At 39.9% G+C, this 22588-nt stretch overlaps 4 protein-coding genes across 7 annotated transcripts; all 4 read right to left on the bottom strand.

Moving 5' to 3' along the window:
- Positions 1–132: 132 nt before the first annotated feature.
- eif3c (eukaryotic translation initiation factor 3, subunit C) lies at positions 133–8184 on the bottom strand. The gene is made up of 23 exons (XM_088438588.1): positions 8051–8184; positions 7054–7171; positions 6911–6976; positions 6633–6822; positions 6352–6477; positions 6181–6232; positions 5282–5385; positions 5017–5147; positions 4786–4930; positions 4587–4690; positions 4114–4255; positions 3894–4019; positions 3689–3782; positions 3428–3615; positions 3072–3296; positions 2817–3008; positions 2087–2258; positions 1710–1869; positions 1533–1598; positions 884–971; positions 631–796; positions 456–497; positions 133–372 (listed from the first exon to the last, which is right to left on the bottom strand). The coding sequence occupies exons 2-23, from the start codon at positions 7149–7151 to the stop codon at positions 293–295; spliced, it is 2757 nt and encodes a 918-aa protein (XP_088294714.1). The 5' UTR covers positions 7152–7171; positions 8051–8184; the 3' UTR covers positions 133–292.
- Positions 8185–8289: 105 nt separating this feature from the next.
- LOC148409553 (uncharacterized) lies at positions 8290–13460 on the bottom strand. 2 transcript variants are annotated; one of them, XM_088438602.1, is made up of 10 exons: positions 13377–13460; positions 12871–12916; positions 11589–12804; positions 10647–10692; positions 10515–10580; positions 10242–10331; positions 9505–9627; positions 9316–9414; positions 8857–8919; positions 8290–8767 (listed from the first exon to the last, which is right to left on the bottom strand). In XM_088438602.1, the coding sequence occupies exons 3-10, from the start codon at positions 12738–12740 to the stop codon at positions 8736–8738; spliced, it is 1671 nt and encodes a 556-aa protein (XP_088294728.1). In that variant the 5' UTR covers positions 12741–12804; positions 12871–12916; positions 13377–13460; the 3' UTR covers positions 8290–8735. The 2 variants fall into 2 exon arrangements, with proteins under 2 accessions (XP_088294728.1, XP_088294729.1); XM_088438603.1 differs by lacking the exon at positions 13377–13460 and having other exon boundaries at positions 12871–13045.
- Positions 13461–13999: 539 nt separating this feature from the next.
- LOC148409552 (transcription factor 7-like 1-A) lies at positions 14000–17517 on the bottom strand. Of its 3 annotated transcripts, none has more exons than XM_088438624.1 (9): positions 17390–17517; positions 16937–17253; positions 16795–16839; positions 15865–15923; positions 15684–15755; positions 15412–15568; positions 15222–15329; positions 14627–14675; positions 14000–14186 (listed from the first exon to the last, which is right to left on the bottom strand). In XM_088438624.1, exons 2-9 carry the CDS (start codon positions 17219–17221, stop codon positions 14062–14064), a joined length of 900 nt encoding a protein of 299 aa, XP_088294750.1. In that variant the 5' UTR covers positions 17222–17253; positions 17390–17517; the 3' UTR covers positions 14000–14061. The 3 variants fall into 3 exon arrangements, with proteins under 3 accessions (XP_088294750.1, XP_088294751.1, XP_088294749.1); XM_088438625.1 differs by having other exon boundaries at positions 16937–17173; XM_088438623.1 differs by lacking the exon at positions 17390–17517 and having other exon boundaries at positions 16937–17383.
- A 338-nt stretch (positions 17518–17855) lies between these two features.
- LOC148409551 (uncharacterized) lies at positions 17856–22073 on the bottom strand. The gene is made up of 6 exons (XM_088438596.1): positions 21889–22073; positions 19702–21186; positions 18367–18565; positions 18264–18295; positions 18092–18180; positions 17856–18011 (listed from the first exon to the last, which is right to left on the bottom strand). The coding sequence occupies exons 1-6, from the start codon at positions 21928–21930 to the stop codon at positions 17951–17953; spliced, it is 1908 nt and encodes a 635-aa protein (XP_088294722.1). The 5' UTR covers positions 21931–22073; the 3' UTR covers positions 17856–17950.
- Between the last annotated feature and the right edge of the window lie 515 nt (positions 22074–22588).

Raw genomic sequence — 22588 nt, 5'->3', positions numbered from 1 at the left:
CCACTGAAAATCTTTGCTGGTTTTGATTGGTGGCTTAACATGTTTTTTATTTGTAATATTTGTGATGTGACTCACCATATCTTAAGCGATCCTCCGATTGAAGAATTTCAAAAAGAATGCTGGGAGCAACGGTTAAGCATTATTGAAGAATATTTATTATTAGAACTGATCATACAAAGCAAGCTCACTTCAAACAAACTGTACTTGTTCAAATGAACCCATTCAGGATCAGCCAAAACAAATTCCAGCCGTGTGGTGCTTCATGTCAAAACGGAATGTAACCTCTCTAAAATCAATAGTTGCCTTGGTTCTGATTCCTGTAGCCTCGCTGGTAGCCTCCTTGTTTGTTCTGGTAACCGCCCTTTCCTCCATCTGTGTAAAAGGCACAATATCAACAATAATACAGGGGGGAGAAAAAAAAAATCAACAAATGAAAATACATTTGCTGTACATACCTCTCTGGTATGACTGTTTTTGTTGATATCCGCCTTTCTGATCTGAAATGCAAAAAGCAAAATATTACTGTGAAAACTAAAATGAAAACATATGCTATTTTATTTCCTGTTGTGGGAAATACATAATCGTAGGAAAAATCAAGTGTCTTTAGCTTTAAGATCAGGTGTAGCTGACCTCTGTTGAAGTATCCGCCGTAGACACCCTGCTTGAGGTCGAAGACACGCTCGTTGTTCTCCACCAGGCTGCCCAGTTTCTCGGCCAGCTGCAGGGCCATGTTTTGCAGGGAGGTGGGCTCCGTGCGGTGCATCACCACCGTTTGCGTGGGCTGGTCCAGAGAGGCCTGCAGGTGGGCAGATAGAAACATGAATAAATACAAAATAATAGGAATTATCATTTTCATATGTCAGAAGAAGCCGTGCTGTGTTACCATGAGCTCCTCGTTAATGATCATTTTGCTGATGATGCTGTGAACTGTGGCGAGATCCAACTCAAACATGTCAGAGAGCGTCGCCATGCTAGGGAAACAAAAAATACGGATTTTAAGCTCGCATGGCAAAATGCTTTCAAAAGGTGGAGACCACTTTTTGTCAACAATGGCGTGGGTTGCAGAAAGCATGTCAAAGAACAATATTTTATCATTGCAGTATACAGCAGCTTATTTGCAGATGTGGTTTCTCTGAGACGCCACAAGATGGCGCCAAAACCAACCTAATCGATAAGGGGAAATTGGCGTCAATGAAGTATACACTAAGTAAAAACACCTTTAGGGGAGGTATCAATTACTTGCACCAACCCTCCCCCAGATTACAAACACAAACTTTGCAAACAATCCTTTTGGAAAATGCTAGACATGATTCTATTTTTTGAGTTTGAAAAAACAACTTTTTTCCCCACTAATGAATGGTTCTGTGAATGCTTTTTTTTTTTTTGACTGGTGGGGGTACTCCAACAATGTTAGAAACCACTGGTCGAAACATTTAACACCAGGTAACTGTTTACAAGTATTTTTACTCCAAATATTGGGGTAAAAAAATGGTCAGAAAGTAGGTCATGCTGAAGTTAATAGAGAAACTGACCTGATGGAGTCGTACACGCTGCTGTATGTGAACAGGTACGTCCTCAACGATTCCTCCTGGATCTTCCTACGCAAAGCAACAGCACCACACGGTGGATGTCAAATGTCAATTTTATGGAACGTGGAATGATGCAGGATATACAGTATATAAAAAACAACAACAACAACAAACAGCAACCTGACGAGCATCTCCCGCACACGCTGCGTCTCGGGGAACAGGTCCCAAACTTTGCTGTTCATCTTCTCGTTGATGATAAAGGAGTGGCAGGTGCGCCAGTCGCCCATCTTCATGGCCTTGCTAGCGGCCACCACATGCTCACGCATGCTCTCGGGGGGGCCTAGGCGACAAGGAAGCAAATATTACCAATATAGAAATAGACTGCGCTCCACTGTCGCATACAGAAATTTAATTAAAGGAAAACTAGCCTACAGCAAAATAAATCACAAAAGTCTATTATGATGCTCTGAAACTATTGTTTTAAGTAAGTCTCTCAATGTAAATGATTTTTTTTTTTAATTACAAAAAGTTGAAAAATGAAATAATCCCATCCTTACCGAGTAGCGGCTGCCTCTCTCCAACTCGCAGCTGATGATGGAACTGCTTGCTGATCATGCGGCGGCGAGCGTCAAACTCATGAGCGGCCATGTAGGGGATTTCCAGCAACATGGCAGACACCAGGTACACGCACTCAAGTAGCTCCAGGTTGATGTGCATGTGGAAGGGCACCTGGGATAGACACAAAACTGACGATTTTCTCCCTCAAAAATTGTTGACTGAGTAGCAGAACTGACACTGCGTGGTCTTTCCAATAACAATTAAAAAAAAAAAAAGTAATTACAAATATCATACATTTTTATTATAAGCTATTCTTATAGTCAAAGTGAGCAAACTCAAGTTTTATTTGAAAGTATTGTAGGGGATTTGGAACCGTTATTTGGCACCACGGCTACCTCCCACACTCCAAAAACATGCATGGCAGGTGCATTGGACATAAAAAATTGTCGTTAGGTGTGATTGGGTGCGTGAAAGCTTGTTCGTCTGTGTGGTCTGCAATTGGCTGGCAACCAGTCCATGCAGTCAAATGTCTATTGAACGAAATCAGCTGGGATAGGCACCAGCAAGCCTGTGACCCTTGAGGATAAGTGGCTCTAAAAAATGGATGGATGGATGTCGAGCGCAAGATAAGAAGCATGGCCAAGGATGTAAAGCAATATCAAAACAAATTTTTGTGAACATATTTTTGTGAACACTAATACACATGATGTATGCACTGCAATAACTGACTTGTCTTCTCTTCTCGATCTTCTCCTGCTCGGCGTTCCGCTCCTGCATGTTCCTCATGAGTAAACCCTGACCCAAGAGCTCCTTGGCACGCCCCGACGACTGGATGTCCAGCAAGGCATTGTGAGCGTCTTTGATCATGCCTTGACGGAAGGCGCAGATGCCCAATTGGACCATGGTTCTGTTGTAGAGAATCTAGGAGGAATAAAAGCAAATGCTTGACAGAGTCCTCACAATGGCGGTTAGGATCAAGCGCACCTGGACGGGCGGGTCGGCGTGCTGGATGTTGTCCTGCAGGTGGCTCATGAGCATCAAGTCGCGGGCCTGGTACCAGCGCGAGTGCAGCGCGTGGTGATAAATGTGGCAAAGGATGGCGCACGTGCGGATGCGGTCGGTGCGGTCCTTGGCGTAGATAAACTTGCAGAGGCGGTCCATGATGACGGCGCTGTCCTCGCCCTCACTCTCTTCCTGGTCCTGCTGGGACTGTTGAACAATTTTAAGAGCCAATGTCGGACTGGTCTGACTTTGAAATTGTCTATTTCATGAAAACTGTACACAGCGATTGTGCTGGGTTCTGTTTAAAAGGCCAAAGCGGGCAATTAAATTTTTGACACCTTTGTTTCCGCCTGGATACCCAGGCTGCGCCGGTGAGCCTTATAATCGAACTTGTAATAGGTGTGCATGATTCTGCGCAGGTAGATGCGGCAAATCTCCTCCGTGGTGCCCTTGTTCTCCAAGTATTTGAGCAGGCGGTCCATGATGCCGCAAACGCGGCCTTCGTCCTTGAGATTGTCGACATATTCTGCCAGGAGAGGATTAACCACAATTACGGCAACACCAACTTGACAGCAATGACTCAGAAATTGCATGCTTACCCTGCGAATGAGGATCTGTGTTCTGCATGATCTTGGTGAACTCTTCATCCATCCTCTCCACCAAAGTTAAAATGCATCCGCGAACCCTGAAAGGCTGACATACCCAAAACAAACAATCACATTTCAGTGTCAGTGTATGCAAATTAGGCTAGCAGTTAAGGCTAACAAATGGGATTAAAAAGAAAAGGGTCTTGACTGCAGCTACCTGATCTGAGATGGTCAAGTTCTCACTGTCCTCTGCAATGTTCTCGCCAATGAACATGTCGCTGTTTTCATACAGGACGTCCAGCAGCTCATCGATGCAGTCCAGACACTTTTTCCACATTTCCGGCTGATGGGACATTAAAAAAAAAAAAAAAAACACAAGATTACTATGAAATGTCAATCAAACCTCAAGCATTTGGGCCATATAAGAGTTTTCAAACCTTCATAAAAGTAGCCATGTTGGGGTTGTAGTCATACAGTGAGGCAATAATGTTGAATTTAATTTTCACCAGGACGCCCTCACCCAAGTTATGCTCTGCAGAAATGGCAGCGAGCGCATGGAGCAATTCAATCTGGCCGGTCCTGGCAGAGAGGAGGTAGGATTTATTAATTATACAGGGCTACGTTAAACCATTAGTCACAATTTTTTATTTAATTTGATTAGATTGAGGAGTACCTCATGTTGTGCCCAATTATTTCAAATTCTTATGAATAAATATGGATTTTAGTAACATTCTGATTATTCTATATAATAACTGAATGATTTTTTTTTTTGCATTTTTTTAACAAAACCATCACAAAAACCACTATTGTTTGTTGCAGCCCTAGAGTAAACAATACCAGCACAGATGTTTTGAAATATTAACTGATGGATTGTTTTTTTCAAGATGACCAGTGTGCACTAAGTGCGTACCGGTCGGTGCTCTTTTTGCCTCTGGCTTGCAGGATCTCATGAAGCTTCTTCACCACCACAGCTGTGTTGATCTCTGTCCCTTTTGCAAACATCTTGGGCTTCTCCTAATGATTTAATTCAAAGGCAGTAAAATTGTGTGTTTTAGGCGATTGGTATTTTTTCTTTTCTCAGAATGTGGTTACATACACGTTTTCCTTACCTTGACGAGAGGGACGCCCCCCTTCACCTTTTCCCAGCCCCCTTCTACCTCCTCGCCTCCTTCTTCCTCAGCCTCTTCCTCCAGCTTCTCTTTCTTCTTGAGCTTCTTCTTCTTCCCCACTTTTTCGGTGGTCTTTTCGGTGGCCCTGAAGACATCGTGATGAGAAAAGGTCTAACTTGTTCTTGTAACGCGGTCCATTTATGTGGGAAACAGAGGAAAAAAAAAACGTACTTCTTGAGGAAGACCATGGCAAGAGACGCACTCTTTCCCTCTCCGTCGTCCGAACTCTCACTGCCGGTGTCCACGGTGTCAGAGCCCCAGTCTTCTTCATCGTCATCGTCGTCGCTGGAAGAGGACTCATCCTGCCAAAGGGACAAACCACAAGACATACAGTAAACCATCCAATCCAATGTTAGTAAATAACCCTAAACACTCACTCCAATCCTTTTTTTTTTTACTGTGAAAGTCAGATATAAGCTTCATTTCGTCTCCTTACCCTTGAAATGAACTTGCTCGCTTCAGGTGCAGCGTCAGGCTTCTTCTTCAAGAAGGCTTTAGCAGAAAGGCCATCATCATCACCGTCGCTGTCAGAGGATGAACCTAACAAACAAACGCATGAATATTCATAATGCAATCAAACTCATGCCTCACATCAATAGCGATACCATACAAATATCACTGGTCAATAGCTAATTTCAATGAGAGATAGCGTTTGTGTCCCAAAGGCATTTTTGGTGCTAATTTTAAAACGTATTGACTTTTTCCCCCCTAGCAAAGGAGGTTTTTGAGATATATAGTTTTGTTTCTATGTAATGTGTGTGCCAATAAAAGCTATCCCTAGAGCTGCAAAAGCTGTTTATCGACAACTAGTTTTTGATGATGCGAGTTTATCTTCAACAGATTAGTTTAAAACAGTCCAAATACCTGATATTTAAACACCTAAAAAGTAAATATTTAGTTTCTGTAGTCCTCCACGTAAGCCGGAAAACTATTTTTACATTCAATCAAAATATAAAATTAGCTTAATAAGTAAATTAATAAAATTTCCTTTTTACATGTGTTATGAACCAAAAAAGCTATTGAATGTTAATTCCCTGATGTTTCACATTTGTGCTGCGAATTTATAATGTCTTGTTTTTTAGTAAACACATGGCTATGACGTCTCAGAAAAAAAACACCTGTTGCTGAAACTAACACTTCATTAATTTATAATTTATTATTATTAGTTGTGCGATAGGAAAAGGCCAGATTCAGAATAAGCACAAAATATGTTTTTATTTTTTATTTAGAAAACTTTGTGTAGGGTCTTTGATTTTATAATTCTGCACAAATTTGTCAACTGCTGTGTTGAAAGTGAGAGGTAAAGTGAGAATCACAAATGAAGACGTGGTTTACCTGAATCATCTTGGCCCTTGTCCTCCTCTTCATCTGCAGACTCTTGAGGATTCTATGACAAGTATATTAAGAGGTTAATGTCCTCTTCCAATCAAAATCACAACAACAATCAGAACAGACCCAAGACAATTAATTTTAAAGTGATCTTATTGTGCTGTATTGTTTTATTACCTCCTTGTAAGCAGTGATTTCTGTCTCATAATCCCTGTTGTACTTGCGGATCTTCTGGCGCAATGTACTGAGGGCTTTGGCATTGTTCTTGTTCATTTTCTTCTTGCCCTCTTTGTCCTCCCAAAGCTTAAACATAATCCATTTTAAAACATTATGTATTTATTTTTTTAAAAGACAGCTGATAAACATACTGTAAGAATAGGTTAGACATAAACCCTGAAAATGCAAGAATTACATTAAACATAAATGAATTTCAAAATGAGGAAAATTCAAGGACTGACTTGATTCAGGTAGTCTTCCAGGTCTGCCAAAAGACGGATATAGAAAGGCGGAACCCCCTCTTTGTCGACTATATTCTTGCTTTTGAGGAAAGCGCGGCACAACTGCTCAAACTCCTCCAGGCATTTTGCCATGTCGCGGATCTTCATGGCATTGCGGATCGTCTTGATGAGATTGGTCAGCTCCTCAAACCTGGCACAGAAACACATTCGAGCCACACAGTTAAGGTACATTCCCAAGAGGACATAAGTCACATATAATTTATTAAAAACGGGCCAACCGTTTGTCTTTGGCACTGCGCACAACTCTCTTGGTGTCCTCCTCATCGTCGCTAAGCAGCAGTTGCCTGTGGTGTCAAACATGCATTATGAGATTGTTTCAAACCACAACATGACACTGGAGTGATGCAATAAGTGCACTGACTGCTTGAGGGTCGTTCCAGGTGCTTTGGGCGCGATCTCATCTGCCGATAAGGACTCCTCTGACTCACTGTCAGACCCGGTGGCAAAGAAACGAGACATTGCTGTGGATAGGGCTCAATCTGAGGGGCAAAAGTAGTCCATTAGTGTAAATGATTTCAACAAAAAAAATATCACCACTACACACTAACATGAACATATTAAAAGCATTACACTTTTATGAAAAAAAAACTAGGGTCAATATTGTGTCACTCTAAACTACAAATGTGCCATTATGATTTAGTGTCCTCATTTTGGAGAATTTAATTCTCTCTATGCCTTTCAGACAATTCGTTGTCTGTGTCTGCCTAAAAATGTTTACTTTATAGTGCAGAAGACCTCCATTTCGAATTTGAGAAAACGCATTGTTGTTTCTAGGTAATCTACACCGGGTGAGACAATTGAGCCGTTTTAAAAGTGTAAACAAGGATTAAAAGGATAACTATTAACAATCTGCAGTGTCTGCATTTGCCAGTTAAAATTGGACGGATGTCATTTGGTATGTTTTGAAGTGACAGGGTTGACAGTATCATCTTAAATTATGTTGTTGTTTTAAAGTGTCTTCCATTGTCTGGTTTTTAAGAAAGCTTATTTTAAAAAGCTGTTGAAAAACATTGTAGATACTTTTCATTCGTTTGCTTGAATGTGGAAAATTAACATTTGTTGACAATATAAAACATATGATAGCAAATGCACACTATAATACTAATACTATATGCACAAGTTATATTTTAAATAACATTGTAACTACGTCTCGAAGAAAGTGAGAATTTATTAAAACATGAAATATTGTTACATAGTTATATGAAACATTTAACACACGGTATCCCTCTAAACGAAATGTTAGCTAATGTGCTAAGATAAGCTAACGCGAAGATAAGCTTCCGCTAGCAATGGGGCCTCACAAGACAAATGCGAGCAAGTATCGACCAGTGACTACAGTATTTCTATCCGAAACTCACCTACGTCCTTGTAAAATGTGCTCTGCGGTACGTCGGTCTTATTTGGGCGTTTATAAAATCCAGTTTTGCTGTTGCGTGGACACCGCGAAAACGTGCGACGTTCCCTGTGGGTGACTTGCGCCGGGAAAGGAAGTGACGTATATCTCACCGACGTACATCTCACCATTTTGATCAAACCAGTGAAACAGCGCCCACCTTCGGCGAGAGTGAAACACAATTCACAAAGAGAAACAACACACTTAGCGCTTTAATTTCAACGTTTATTTTATGAGCACAAAATATACACCAAAACTACAAAATATTTCTGAGAAATGAAATCGAATGTTCCCGAGGAACGGAATTGAATTCTTTTTGTTATATGGCAAATTAATGTGCTTGGAATTCAACCATTATCATAATAAAAAGAAATTCAACTTTTCAAAAAGGAATCATATGCTCAGAGCAGGGGAACAATCTTTTTAGATTTTTATTTCATTTCATTGTCTGGACGTCCGATCGCTATGCAGGATGTTTGCTCACCAGCCACTATGACCACAACACCACCACCATTCGGGGTGTGGCGGTCACAAAACGTACCTATATTCCCCAAAGAACAGATCTCAGAAAATAATACAGTGTCGCAAATACTTTATTTAGTATGTATAAATGTTAAAACACAGTGCTGGTAGATGATTTTGTAGTTTCTTTAATCTTTTTTGTCCTTGTGCCTTTGCAGCTCTGAAACAAAACAGGATAAAATTAATAAAATTTTACAACTAATTTTACTTTTTTTTGTGGAGCATGGTTTGGCTAGCCACAAGTCATACCTTCTTTTAAACTCTGGATTTCAGCTTTTAAGTGCTCTACCAGAGTTCTGCAATTAGCACAACCTGTAACAAAGGAATGCACATGAATCACAATAAATAGACAATTTTCACTTTGGGCAGCAAAAAAAAAAAAAAAAAATGCATCCCAAAGTTAAATTCAAGCATAAATCCTAAATTTCAAATATTTGATTTCACCAAAATGCGTTTATCAAAATCATCAATGTTGCGTTAAAGTAAACGTTTCCTACTTCCCCATCCAAACCAAATAAGTTAAAAAACAAACAAACAAACAAAAAAACATTCAAAAGTTGCAATGAACAGAGCTCTTCTTTGCTTCAAATAGGTCACGAGTTTGAAAAGCGTCTGTTCACATGATGAAGGCATGCGCTGTAAGTGGGAGCAAAATGTCAAAAACAGCAGACATTTGTCATCTTTGAAACCGCCACCTTTTGAACCTACCGGAACCTTTAACGAGCTGAGATCTTTGACTCTTCATAGATAGTTTGAGGTTGTTGGTTTTGGTGACAGCATCGGCAGCTGCTGAGGACACTGCAGAATCTGAAGAAAACACACATGAAGGAGGTCACTAAGTCAAAGAACTTGTGAGAAAGCGGAGACAATGCACATTTTTTTGGCAGCAAGTCCAACCATTTTTTTGCGTTTTAGTTGTTGGGGCTTGCTGGCATTGTGAGTCCTGCCTCAAGCTTTTGATGGCCCTTGAGTTGCCTGAAGGTTCTGGTGCTACAGTGCTTCTTGTTGATGTTGGTACATCTAAAATGGCAAAGAGCACGGTCAACAAAAGTGGTTGTGGAATAGGGGCACGTGGGAATAACAGCTAATCTGATTTAATGCCATGACAGAAACTATGCCTTGTGCATTTTAAATTAAGAGCAAATCAATTAAAAGATCGAGCAACTTCTTGCAAAGTTGTGTTCTGATGACAGTGACTTTTTCGGGAAAAAAAAAAAGCTATATGCCCTTATTTTGTTATGTTTTATACAACAGCAAATTGTAATTGGTGACACTTTTTCAGCCAAAGAGACATTAATAAAAAGAGTTGTCCTATTGTCTGGATTTGCATATATGCTCATTTAAATTGTTTAAAGACAAAATATATAAAACCTTTACGACCAAAAATAAGTGTAATATCCCTTTAACCCTTTCAATGCCGATTTCAAACAAAGTGTTGGCATCAATTGTCATTGATGACGCTCGTTAGTGGGTTTCTGGGTAATGTCCTTTCACATAAATGGCACATGTTTCACAGGAAGGACATCGTTTCATTTAAAAAAAAAAAAAAAAGAGAGAGAGAGAGAGAGAGAGAGAGAGAGAGAGAAGCACTTCTCCAACAAACTGTAAAAGGGGTGATCATCTTTCATTTTTACCCGTTTTAGTCTTCTTCTGCACAACTGCTTGGACATCTTTATTTAAGTCTCGCTTCCTGGTTTGGAGAACGTTCATTGCAGTGGTTGACACTACGAAAGAAAAGTTTTTTTTTTTTTTTTAAATACTCCTGTATGTATATTCTACTTGACTTAAATTTTGTGAGTGCACATTGCACATCACAAATATGTTTCTTATCAACACTTGAAGCTAGTGCGCTGCTTCTCAAAGGGATTTTAATAAGGAGAAAGGAAATAAGGGCCCTCTGGACATACCTGATCTTCGGCCTAACTGCAATTTCTCCACTGTATTCTTTGGCCGCTGTGTTTTTTGCCTAAATGCTGGTGTCACATGCGAAGAGGAGGTTAAAATGAAAAACTACCAGTGTCACATCTCAGTCTACTTACCTGTGTTTGGTGGTTGCCGGTTGGATGAGCTGGACACAGGTGAACTCTTGAAAGAACAAAACAGAAGTCATTCTTGAATCGCATTCAACAAATTTGTACGCTGAGGTAGCTTTCTAACTCTTCTAAAATGTTGGAGAGTACAACACCAATTCTATTCTGTAATAGTGCCTTAACACAAAAAAATATCAAATAAGACTGCCTAATAAACAGTAATTTGGGAAAGAATTGTTTTTAAACACAGTTTCATGCAAAATAAGATAGCATCTGATTACCGTATTTTTCTGACTATAAGCCGCGAATTTTTCCTAATGATTTGAGCCCTGCGGCTTATTGTCCAGTGCGGCTTATCTGTTCTTTTTTATTTATTTTTTTGCTAGGCAAATGTGTGAATCTGTTCGAGGTTTCAATTCATGCAACAACTATGAAATAGAACTGAAAAGATGTGAATCAATGGCTGTGCTCAAAGAGTTTTAAAAATATATTATTTATAAAAACAAACTTTCTAAATTGAATAAGAGCATGTATAAAATTTGGGATAAATTTGTAACCTGTAAATTTTATGTACAGTACTCAGTATATATGATTTTATTTGCGTATTTATGATTGTATATATGAATTATGTGCAATGTCTTTATATGTTAGATTAAAAAAAACATGCCATTGAAGTAATGATTTCGATTTTGTACTCTGTTAGTGTTGAAAATATCCATCCATTTTCTATAAATATTTTGGGACTAACCCATGCATTACTTCCATGTATTATCTTTTTGAGTAAAATGTCTCATGTCATTACCTGCGGCTTATAGTACAGTGCGGCTTATCCATGACAAAAATCATTTTTTTGCTCATATTTCGCCGCTGCGGCTTATATACAGGTGCGGCTTATAGTGCGGAAAATACGGTAATCGATTCCAAACATTTTCAACAGCTACTTTTGTTTACCTCCGGAAGTGTGCGCATTGGCAAACACCGCCTGGTCACAGGGAGCCCCGATGGCGGCATCTTGCCTCGTCCAGGAAGCGTCGGCAGCTTGGACTTTTGCAGCGGCGGGGCTTTCGAGGATGGTGTATGCAAATCAGCGGATGGTTGAAATGTCTCCGGACCACAGATGTTTGATGGAACATTGAGCGGAGCCTGATCATCCGGCTCACTGGCAATGTCGCCATCGGCTCTTTCCTGAGACGGCGGGATTTTGCTCTCGTCGGGCCGCGCGCAGACCATTTTACAAGAAGCCAATGGCGTTGATGTGGAAAAGTTTCTGTCCGTTAAAATCAGGGTGTCATCAAGATTAATTTTGCTACCGGATTGAAGAGGTTGAGCGTCAAAGGTATCGTGGGGACTGTCATTAGAGCCTTTTTGTGACATGTGTAAAGAGTTTTTGGACTGAGAGGGAGGATTTGCATCAAAGGTGTTGTGCTGACGGCCACTGGAACTGCTGTCCAACAACGTTATTGTCACATCGGAAAGTTTAATTTCAAATGTGCTATGGTGACTGCCACCAGATTTGCTTTCGGACATCGTTCCATTGGATTGAGGATTTGCATCAATCGTGTTGTGGTGACTGCCATTAGAGCTGCTCTCTGATAGGGTTATTGTGTTATTGGACTGAGGTCTTGCTTCAAATGTGTCGTGTTGAATGTTGTTCAGGCTTGTTTCTGCCGGCCAACTAATTGTGCTGTTGATATCACTTGTCGCGCTGGTTTTACACAAAGCTGTATTCCCGGAAGGCAGGTCAACCTGTTCTGAGGGTCCTTTCAGCGCAGTGGGATCTTTATCATTGGATGTCGGTATATCCAGTTGTTTATTTTCAGGGAAGCTTACTTGGGATGAAGTCACACAGGAGGGCTTGGATGTTTTGCAGGTCAAGTCATCAAGTGTCAAAGATGTGACATGTTCTAAATTAGAATTTTGCTCACTGCGGTTAAGTAATTGCATGTCAGAAGCTGTGATGTTTATAGTGAAGTTCATAGATGGCTCTATTACAGAATCTACAATTGAGTAATCAGTTATGTCCGGTAAGCACTCATCCTGCAACCAAATCATAGAAGCATTTGAATTCAAGTTGCAATGTTTGCCAGCTGCTTTTACTTCCATCCTTGGCGGCCTAACTGCAGTTTCTCCACTGCAGTCTTTGGCCGCTGTGTGTTTTGCCTAAATGCTGGTGTCACATGCAAAGAGGAGGTTAAAATGAAAAACTGTCAGTGTCACATCTCAGTCTACTTACCTGTGGTTGGTGGTTGCCGGTTAGATGAGCTTGACACAGGTGAACTCTTGAAAGAACAAAACAGAAGTCATTCTTGAATTGGATTCAACAAATTATTACACTGAGGTAGCTTTCCATTTAAAAAAAAAAAAAGAACCAGATTGACATCGAAGCAGGGTTTGGAGTTTAGATTTGACTTATTGCATGCACAAACTGTTTATGACTTATTAGGCCTATATTACGTCTTCTCTTCACGTGACTTCAGCCTGAGATCGAAAAAGGCAATTCTCGTTAGATATTTTTTTCATCACACAACAGTATCTTACGGGAGTAACTGCATTAGCACAACGACTTTAATGCGAGCTTTTTTTTTTTTTTTTACTGTGAACAGTGTTACACATTACAAACACCCGTGGTAGTCTGTTATTCGCAATGACTCCATCAAAACGTTTTCGATCCTATTTTTACATCGCTAAAAGCCAGAATAATGTTAGGCAACAGTTAACAACATACCAGACACAACTTACACTTTAAACTGCGCAAAACACCGGGCACCACAACAACCAAATTGATGGCGATGCGGTCAGCAGCACGAATCTTATAGCACGTCGTAAACGCCCAAAGTTTTAAAACAACTCCAACCAATCACAATAGCCTGTTTCTTCTTCACGTATGTTAGCGGGCTTTCTACAGCGCCTTGCTGTGTATTGATAAGGAATTGCATGTGTCTCGAAGCTGTAATAAAACAAAAAACAGCAAGGCTCGATATTTAGTCGCTTCATATTGTACCCACCCATTCCGATCTCCTCCAAATAAAATGTATTTAACGGAAGTACATTAGTAAAATAAAATATTTAATTAGAAGAATAAAATAAAATATATAAAGCTTTATTTTGCTAATAAGATTTTTATATTCATTAATCTTATTAGTTATAAATTGGAAAACAATGGCCAATCATGAAAATAAACCAAATAACCTTATGTATGCAATTAATGATAAAGTTGAAAAAGATTCATTTTTGGGAGATATGCTGAATTAATTCAACAATTATGCACTTTGACTTTGGACTCCTTGTGACGCCATTTCTTATTTGATCTGTCAAAAGGTTACCCTCCGAAAACGTGGCAAAAAAAGAGAAAGGAAAAAAAATTGTTACTCCAAATGGCTTTATTGAATCTTGAAACTAAACGAGGCCAGCAGAATCAGATGGGTTAAAGCATCAACTCCAGCATCACTCGCAGCTCCTTTTGGCTTCGGGCCGCGTGATGAGTGTCCTGCTTTTTCTCACGAGACTTGATTCTTGCTACGTCTGGGCTCGTGGCCTGGAAGGTTTCCTCTATAGATAATAACAGAAATAGAAATGAGTACAGTATTCACTTTTAGTGCAGTTACTTGGAGAAAAACTTTCCATCAAATATTTGATTGAATGAATTAATGATCATGTATTTATCTTAGTGCCCTTAGCATTGACATTCCTGGATTCCTTCCTCCACTATCGCAGTATTAAACATACATGGAAAGTGACTGCAAAGAAAACTTCTGACATGAGTTCCACTTCCAAGCTGTTTGTCGCTCCCAGCAAAGTTACTGTCAAGCTAAACATACAATAACTTGCCACATAACTTTGGAGCTTAATGCTAACAAACAATTTGAAACGTCATAGAGAAGCTAACAAATATTGCCTAGTGTGCAAAATGCTCAGCTGGATATTATACAGTACTTAGAAGAATTTTTGGATGAGATTGCAGTAATATTTCACCTTTTCTGACATCTTACCTTGGTTGTTGTCCTTAACTTTGACCCTTTGCCTCTTCCTCTTTTTACCCTGAAAAACACACAAACATTTCACTTCCTGGAGGAGTTGTGATGTGCTCAAGTAGAAGACTTGGTAGAAATGGTAGAAAAATTGGTAGAAATGTAATGTGGTCAAAAAAGTCATTTAATGGACAAAAGAATGACTGTAAATCATTATCTGTTTTAATTACATTACTAGCACTGGTGAAGTCCTAAATCGGAAAAAACGAGGCCACAAGATCAAGTCAACGCCACCGTTTTTTTTTTTTTAATCACAGTTCAACTTTCAAATGTAATCAAACTCTGGAAACAGGTGAGCCACGATTGTTACCATAAAGCAAAAGTCTCATGGGAATCCGGTGCATTCAAATGCAGTTTGAAATTTCAAATTCTGAGAAAAAAGCCACTGATGGGCCCTGTTCAAACTTGTGCGTGTCCATGGAACATGAAAATTTGTGCGATAGCTTGCCATTTAACCTCTTTCCATTTTTTTTTTTACAGTGATAAACTATTTGTACTTTGTTACGTCTCAATAATGCTTATCAGAAGCAGCTTGAATATTCTCATGTAAACTTACATAGTTTTCAGTGCAGGACCAATCAGGATGCTGCTGAGTGTGAAGTCGTTTTGCCGCGTCTGCGAGCTCATAGTATTTTCTCTGCTCTTTTTTTGTCAGCGACTTCCACTGCACACACGTGACATCATTCAAGTCACGTTGGGACAGCATAACTTCTATCAGATTCTATTAAGCTTTGGGGTCCACTCACCATCCGTCCAACCTCTTTGTTGACATCAGCACTGTTTCGAATTTTCAGCAGAGCGACAACCTTGGGCCGCTGCTCTTGCCGGAATAGCATGAAGGCATTTAGTGGCTTCTTGATGTACTTCTCATTTTGTTGATCTGGGTCTTCACGTTCCAATTTCCTACAGGAACCACAACATTTAAACACACAGGAGATCAACATACAATGGAGCTTCTTAATTGTGATTATAGTGTTTATTCATTCTAGCGCTATCACTCAAATTAAATGGTACATACAGTGATCTGGACAAGTTTGATGAAGGGGTAGCAACACGAGGAAATTGACTTGGTAGTGTCATAGCCTTGTTCCTGTTTTGACAACAGAGCCTTCATAAGTATGTTAATGAGTAGCTGACGCAATGAACAAATAAAGCAGGAAGCGGCACGGTTTTTGTAACGTGTGCATCATTTGACCTACACATTCCGGACTGAAGTCAAGCTTACACCAAAAGGTTGCATCAACATTGCTGGTGCTTCCTGCAAACAAATATGCAGAGTTAGGGATCTTTTTGTTGCTTGATATCAGCCTATTAATTAGTGTTTGCTGTCAAGGACATTTGTTTTTGATCTCTATCTTTTGCCTCATATAAATTACAATACAACATCATTACACCCTTTCTAATGATGTACCAAAATTGAAATAAGTGGATGCTCATGACTTCAAATAGTACTTCGATCATTGATGTTCTATTACTGGTTACTCGAGCTAAGATTTGAAATGAATCATTTTTAATATTTATTTTTGTGCACTAGTTGTCGCTAAAACTTACAAATTCTACTTAGAACGGGGAGGTCATCCCTAAAAATTATTTACTAGAAGTTTGATGCAGCTCCATTAATCTAAACATGGCATTCTGGTTAATATTGCATTTGTGAATCATGAATAAAGCAGCAAAATTCGCCTATTTTTATTTATTCCCGGGGTGCTGCCATTTTGCTTCTTGCCGTCGACTGAAACGGGCATCACGGTTGCAGCCGGTGACAAAATTGCCGCCAATGAGAAGCAAAACAAATGTATTTGTCTGCTATAACTCATATTCCACAAATAAATATTAACGTAAAGAAAAGTTGAGGATTACATTCACCTTTAAGATGGAACTCGGGGGAGGAAAATTAGGGGCCCCAACATAGAGCCCTGGGGAACGCTGAGAATCAGGCATGCATTAAACCAATCTAAAGCCAATTTAAATATTTTTAAAATGCCTCAAATGAGACTCTTACAGTAAAACTGACCGGTAAAAGGATTTGAATTCTCTTTTTGCAGTGTGGCGTATATAAATGAGGCGATAAACATAGCCGCAATACAGTGCGGATGAAATATGAGCAAATTCCATTTTGTGTGTCATACCAGTTGCAAATCAAAGGGACTTGTTGACCACTCATAAGGTAGAGGCTGGGAAAGAGCAACAAAAACAAAAAGAACAATAAAAACCTCAATTTTTTTTTTCCTCACATCTCAGCGCTATCATTATAACAACATTTGATCCCACCGGGCCTTGGCCGTAAGGCAACGTCGAACCAGGACAGCACGGTAGCTCCAGAGTGGGAGTCATTGTCATCGTCGGAGTCGGAACATCCAACATCTTCCCGAGGGGGAACCAGACACCCGAACAGTCCACCTCGCCTTCTACTGTCCGAAGCTCCGTGTAGACACTTTCTCCTGGCGGGTCGCGGAGCGATGGAAGATCGGGAGATGGCGAGAGCTTGGGCGTGTCACCCGTCATATCCTGATGGCAAAAACCGATCAGCGGGTCTGACAGCTCATCTCCATCCATCGGATGTCACAGATGTTTAATGAAGAAGCCTGCTGTGGTGAACATGAAACATTGTGCTTTCTCATTTAGGATTAAAGCTCAAGAATTATTTCAGTTACATCCTCGCGCGGTTTAAAATAGATGCAACCACACACACACTAAGCTATTAGCAAAATCTTCGCTGCTTACCGACAAAAGTGGAGCAGTTCAAATGTTTCTTGAAGACTTTGCTAGCACATGCTGAACCAACCCACCTGCTAGTCTCTTTGAGCCCTTTGTTATTTTTGTGACATCATCTTGCACTACAATCACCATGGCAACAATGACAACTATATTTTTTAAAAAACAACTTTGGTTTTAGAGGCGCTCTTAACCCCCAAAATCAATTATTTCACTCTATAAAGATTAAAACAAAATCATTAAGGGATAGGAATAGCTAGATGATGTCACGGTCAGAGCAATTCAAAAGTGCGCATGTTAGCTAACATTGTTTGTGGCATTATTGATGTCCATTTTGGTTACAAAAAGCAACAAAGGCCCCAAAAAAGTGCAGTAAAATTTATGTTTAAGCTATACTAAGTATGGATGATTTCACAAGACATTTAAGATGGGGCAAAACATTTGTGTTTGTTAGGAGAATCAGAAAAAAAGGCGCTTTAGACTGTTATGTTTATTACAAAATTGAATCATTACACTCATCTTTACACAAACATTTTTTCATATATTAAACAAAAAAAAATGGAGTCCGTCTCAGTTGTTGGTAGCTTTCTTCAACTTGGTCTTGAGCTCGGACATGAAATTATTTCCAAATCTAAAAAAAAAAAAAAAAAAAGAAACGTAAAAGTTGGCTGCTTTTAAGCTTTGAATAACTTCAAAGTACTTTCTATTCACCCTGCTTGTCTTGGTGGCAGCCATTTTGTTTTCTGGGGCACCTCAGCTTGTTTGGCGGCATCAGGCTTTGGCACCGGTTTAAGCTCCGCCTCATGGTAACCGGTGAATGAGTACATATCAAAAATATAACTCTACAACAATGCTCCCAATACGAAAACTGACTTTCACTTACCATTTTCGGCAACTTTTTGACAACAGGAAACCCTGAACCACAACCAAAAAAGGGACATTATTTATCATAATAAGAATATTGTTATTGATTGCAGGAAACCCACCTGGCAGTTTGATTCCAAATCCCAAGCCACTCAACACATTAGCACCTACGGGGATTTTGGTTTCTGGTGGAGTTGGCGTGCTCACAGGATCCACTGGCCTGAGCAGAAGCGAGCGGCGATCTTTTGGCGGCCTGGCACGAGGGTTTTTAACGGCAATTCTTGACCTTTGAGGGGCAAAGTTTAATCCAATGTTGCTCACCTGCGAATAAAAAAAAAAAGTTGTGGTTTCTTTGATTTTATGGTTCAATTATAAAGGAAAATAAAAGAAAACTTTAAAGTAGTGGTTTTATTGATCTAAACGCAGTATTCAGATTTATTTTGCATTTGTGGGATAAGATATAGGAAGCCAATCTACCGTTTTTTATCCATTTCAGAGGGTGGCCATTTTGTTTTTGCTGTCCACCGTAAATGACATCATAGTTGCTCAGAGGTCAGGTAAACATGACTCACATTGTGAACCTCACATGAGCAAAATCAGAAACAAAGTGAGCCACGATTGTTCCCTAATGTCATTTGCAGGCTGTTTCAAGTGCCAAAATGGCTGAAGTGATTTGCTGCTTCATTTATATTTCACAAACACAATTATAATCGCAACACTATTTTTAGACTTGTGGAGGTGCATAAAACATAACATATAGAAAATGTTTGACTTGACTTCCTCTGTTGGATGTGTATAAGCCTAAATACCATTGAAGTTAATATTTAAAAAAAAAAAAAAAAAAGATGTTTTCTAACTTTTGATGAGTGTTTATAATAATTGAGAATACAGTGATCTCTCGCTACTACTCTCAACCTCAGTGCATCGCAGATTTGTTTTTGGGTCAGGGGTTCAATAGTCCTCAATTGCCCTCAATAGTCGACGATCGTGCCGGGAGTCAATCATGTGTCTTGTAGGAGTGCCCGTCTACCCTCAAGAAACTTACACAGAGTGTTAGATAGATGCGAAGGAAGAGCAGGAGAGCGCAGCACTGCAACGGAACGTTGTAAATATCTTATCTGAATTTCTTTTGTAATACATTGGAATTTCAAGTGTAAAACTGGCGCTACTTTGCGGTTTTTCCACTTATTGTGGGGAGTTTCTGGTCCCCGTAAACGAGGGATTACCGTACAGCAAAAACTCATGAACTCATTCACTGCCAGCCTAGATAACTTCATCACTCATTAGGTGCTTAAATCCTACCTTGCCGGAAATAAAACTAAACAGAAACCCATTATTAAATATATGAAGTTGAATTTGTAGATAGTATAGGAGAATTTTTGATTTACATGATTCAGTTAAAATTGATGTTTGGCATTCAACAGGTTAATGAAGAACCTGCGGGAAAAGAATCATACCTCAATGTCACAGTTTGGCTTGTCCAATGGTGGACAACTCTTCATCTTTAACGGTTCTCCAGAAGATCTCAAGAGTTCTTCCTGCGACACCTGTGAGTCCCTTCTACGCGATTCAAAATCCATCTTCGGAATTTCCGACGCATTGATCTCAAGAACCTCTTGGGTTTTGTCTCGTTCCACTGCAAAAGCATTCCTAGCTTTTGCCGCGTCGCCAAAGGACTGGTCAGAGAAGCCGGACTCGGGCGATGATATCAGTGTAAAGCTTTCCATGTCGTACCTTTTTTCCAAAGACTCGTTTGAGGACTCGTCTTGTTTGGAGTCAAAGTTCTCATCAGATGAAGCAGTCTGGCTCCCAGAAATTTCACTTGCTTCAGTAATCACATCTTGATGCTTAATGACTGGGCTTTTTTCCACATTGGGGAGTTCCTCACAACACAATCCGCCCGTTTCTCGTTGGTTATCTTCATCCTCTGCTCGTTTCAGTTCCATCGCTTCAATCTCCCGAAGGTCTCTCGTGTCACCGCTTATTAAGCCATCCAGTTCCTGCTCTGGAGGTTTGACGCATATCTTCGAATTTGCCAAAGTAGCTTTCATTTCTTCGGCAACGATCGGGTGTTGGTTAGTGTTGTCGTTGTTTTGAAGGCTCTCGCTTTTGCTCCCGGCCTCTTCTCGTAAAATTCCACGGGTCTGCATTTCCAGGAATCCACGTGTTTCATTTCCACCTGGAACAGTCTCATTGTTGTGTTCAGGAAGCGGATCGTCACAAGTTGGCGCTTGCGGCTGCTGTGAGACATCACATATACTTAAGGGCATATTTTGAAGAGCATCGGCGAATTCCTTTGTCGGCTTGACCTCACGTTTTCCCGGCAATGCAGGGGCCACCTCTTCCACGCAACTGTTGTTGTTGTCCACGTGAAAAAGCTCTTCCTCAACTTTCCCAACTTGGTGCGAATCAACGGTCATTCCGTCGGATTGTCGGTTGACATTTGTTGGATTTGTTTGATTTTCGTGACCGTGGGCAGTGTGGTTAATGTGAGATTGGATGTTATCTTTGATAATGTCGGGAGAGGCGTCCTCTCGCTCTTCTATCCTAGCCGTTGCAGACACGTTCTCCTCATATCTTTCAGGCTGTGATGCAATATTAAAATTTCTTGCACTATCAAAGTCAGTCTTTGTCCTACTTGAATTTCCTAGGGTGTCCTCAGTATGTTCGTTCTGGCTCAAATGGGGAACACCGCAAAATGTTGCCGCAGATTCCTCCGCGGAATCGATCAAACGCTCAGATGCTTTAATTTCGGTGTTTTGTTCATTTTCAGCGTCTCGAATGGGCAGCGACTCATCAATGTGACATGTCGGCTTCTCAGATCGATCGTGACCCTCATCGCTAGGAACACTTTCCGCAGTGGGTTCTTGGAACAGATCGTGGCTGATGATTTCAAAAGGATCTGATCTGAGGAATCTGTTGACAGCTCCGCTTACATAGTACTGACAAACAGACACACAATAAAACAAATGAATGACTCATAGTTTTTCTGACAGGGACAAGTAAGTCAAAAAGCTACACCACACAAATATTGCAATCACTTCAAAGCCTACTGGAACAAAAATTCTAATTTCTAGAATAACATTTTTTAGAAATATTTGCATACTTGGTTATCATTAGAGAGGGAAAGATAAAAATTGATAAAATTGAGTACCCGTACATGCTCAAGACATTTCTTTTCTTGCTCAAAATACCCACGTATTAGTATCCATGTCAGAAAAAACGTCAAGCCAACGGCAGCAACAATTGTTACTTCTCAGACACACACGGACACGAATACCTTGTTATATATAAAAAAGGACGTTGTGTGTATGTTCTTTGACCCCACAATTATTATAGGAAGTTTCTGTAATGCTTGGAGTGGAGCATATGGATGCTTGAAAACGTTGCCCAATTATTAACGTTTGTGGTGTTAAAGATAGCGATGGATCGTAACGAAATACTACATCGTCTTCAAACGCAACTCTGTCGCCATCTGCCGGCCGTAATAAGAAACGCTGCAATTTTTAGATTAGTCTCGTGCATTAGCCATAAATATTCTAGTTTATATTTGAAAAAAAAAATCAAACTGTTACTAGACCAAATCATTCTCGTTCGGGACAATATCCAATGACCAAAAGAGACGGACTATCGTGGCGGCTTACCAAAACATTCCACAGCGTTCCCTGGACTCTGGCTGCATCCATATCCGAAAGCAAAACTTTTTCAATTTTTATTATTATTTTTACTCGTTTCAACGAGCCGTAATAAAAGCACAAATGTCCTGCCTGGCCTCAGGTTCCCATCCACTTCAAACGGCGACGAAATGTTCTCGGCAGGATGGCTTCAGTTCCTCATAATGCAAACCCTTCCGGTTAATGAGGAGCATGATTTAACGCAGCTGAGGAGAAAACTGTTTTTTTGTTTTTTTTTTTATTATGTAAAACGCACTCTTTAGAATCGCCCAATCACATCACAAGTTTTTCTTTTGAGATAAAAATGAACCATGTTTAGAAAAAATATAATAAACGACAATAACTTTTATAATGGACAAGTGTTTGGCAGGGCGTCAAAATGGGTGCTTGCAGCCCTTAATCACTCTACCAATGCATTTTTTTGGCCCATTAGAACGTGACCCATATTTCTAATCCAGCTATTAAAAATAATTCTAATAATTGAGTGCACATGTGTGAACAGACTATTGTGTTCAAAGCACAATGTTAAAATTTTAACTGACCAGTATTAGTAGACGTAGTTTTGATGGATCATAAAGTATATAAAAAATAAAAAATAAAATGTACTGTTATGTAAATGAGAACGTTATATTAATGATACAATTCACTATATTCCTTGTTCATGTTTCAT

The sequence above is a fragment of the Hippichthys cyanospilos genome, chromosome 17 (assembly GCF_059441005.1).
Source record: "Hippichthys cyanospilos isolate Australia breed blue-spotted pipefish chromosome 17, RoL_Hcya_1.0, whole genome shotgun sequence".
Classification (NCBI taxonomy): Eukaryota; Metazoa; Chordata; class Actinopteri; order Syngnathiformes; family Syngnathidae; genus Hippichthys; species Hippichthys cyanospilos.
The sequence above is the reverse complement of the archived record's forward strand: the minus strand, read 5'-3'. Positions and strand labels throughout refer to the sequence as shown.

Bases quoted from the DNA above. Each gene is read 5' to 3' on its own strand.
- eif3c (XM_088438588.1), bottom strand. From the start codon at position 7,151: ATGTCTCGTTTCTTTGCCACCGGGTCTGACAGTGAGTCAGAGGAGTCC. The intron at 6,823-6,910 runs GTTGGCCCGTTT...TTTCTGTGCCAG, and splicing joins CGCAGTGCCAAAGACAAACG to GTTTGAGGAGCTGACCAATC. The intron at 4,931-5,016 runs GTACGTTTTTTT...CGATGTCTTCAG, and splicing joins GCCATGGTCTTCCTCAAGAA to GGCCACCGAAAAGACCACCG.
- LOC148409553 (XM_088438602.1), bottom strand. From the start codon at position 12,740: ATGGAAGTAAAAGCAGCTGGCAAACATTGCAACTTGAATTCAAATGCT. The intron at 10,332-10,514 runs GTATGTCCAGAG...TTTCTTTCGTAG, and splicing joins GCAGTTAGGCCGAAGATCAG to TGTCAACCACTGCAATGAAC. The intron at 9,628-10,241 runs GTAAAAATGAAA...TTGCCATTTTAG, and splicing joins GCAGAAGAAGACTAAAACGG to ATGTACCAACATCAACAAGA.
- LOC148409552 (XM_088438624.1), bottom strand. From the start codon at position 17,221: ATGGATGGAGATGAGCTGTCAGACCCGCTGATCGGTTTTTGCCATCAG. The intron at 16,840-16,936 runs GTGGGATCAAAT...GCTCTTTCCCAG, and splicing joins TGCCTTACGGCCAAGGCCCG to CCTCTACCTTATGAGTGGTC. The intron at 15,924-16,794 runs GTATGACACACA...ATTTGTTTGCAG, and splicing joins GTCCCTTTGATTTGCAACTG to GAAGCACCAGCAATGTTGAT.
- LOC148409551 (XM_088438596.1), bottom strand. From the start codon at position 21,930: ATGGATGCAGCCAGAGTCCAGGGAACGCTGTGGAATGTTTTG. The intron at 21,187-21,888 runs GTAAGCCGCCAC...TCTGTTTGTCAG, and splicing joins GAACGCTGTGGAATGTTTTG to TACTATGTAAGCGGAGCTGT. The intron at 18,296-18,366 runs GTGGGTTTCCTG...GTTGTGGTTCAG, and splicing joins ATTTGGAATCAAACTGCCAG to GGTTTCCTGTTGTCAAAAAG.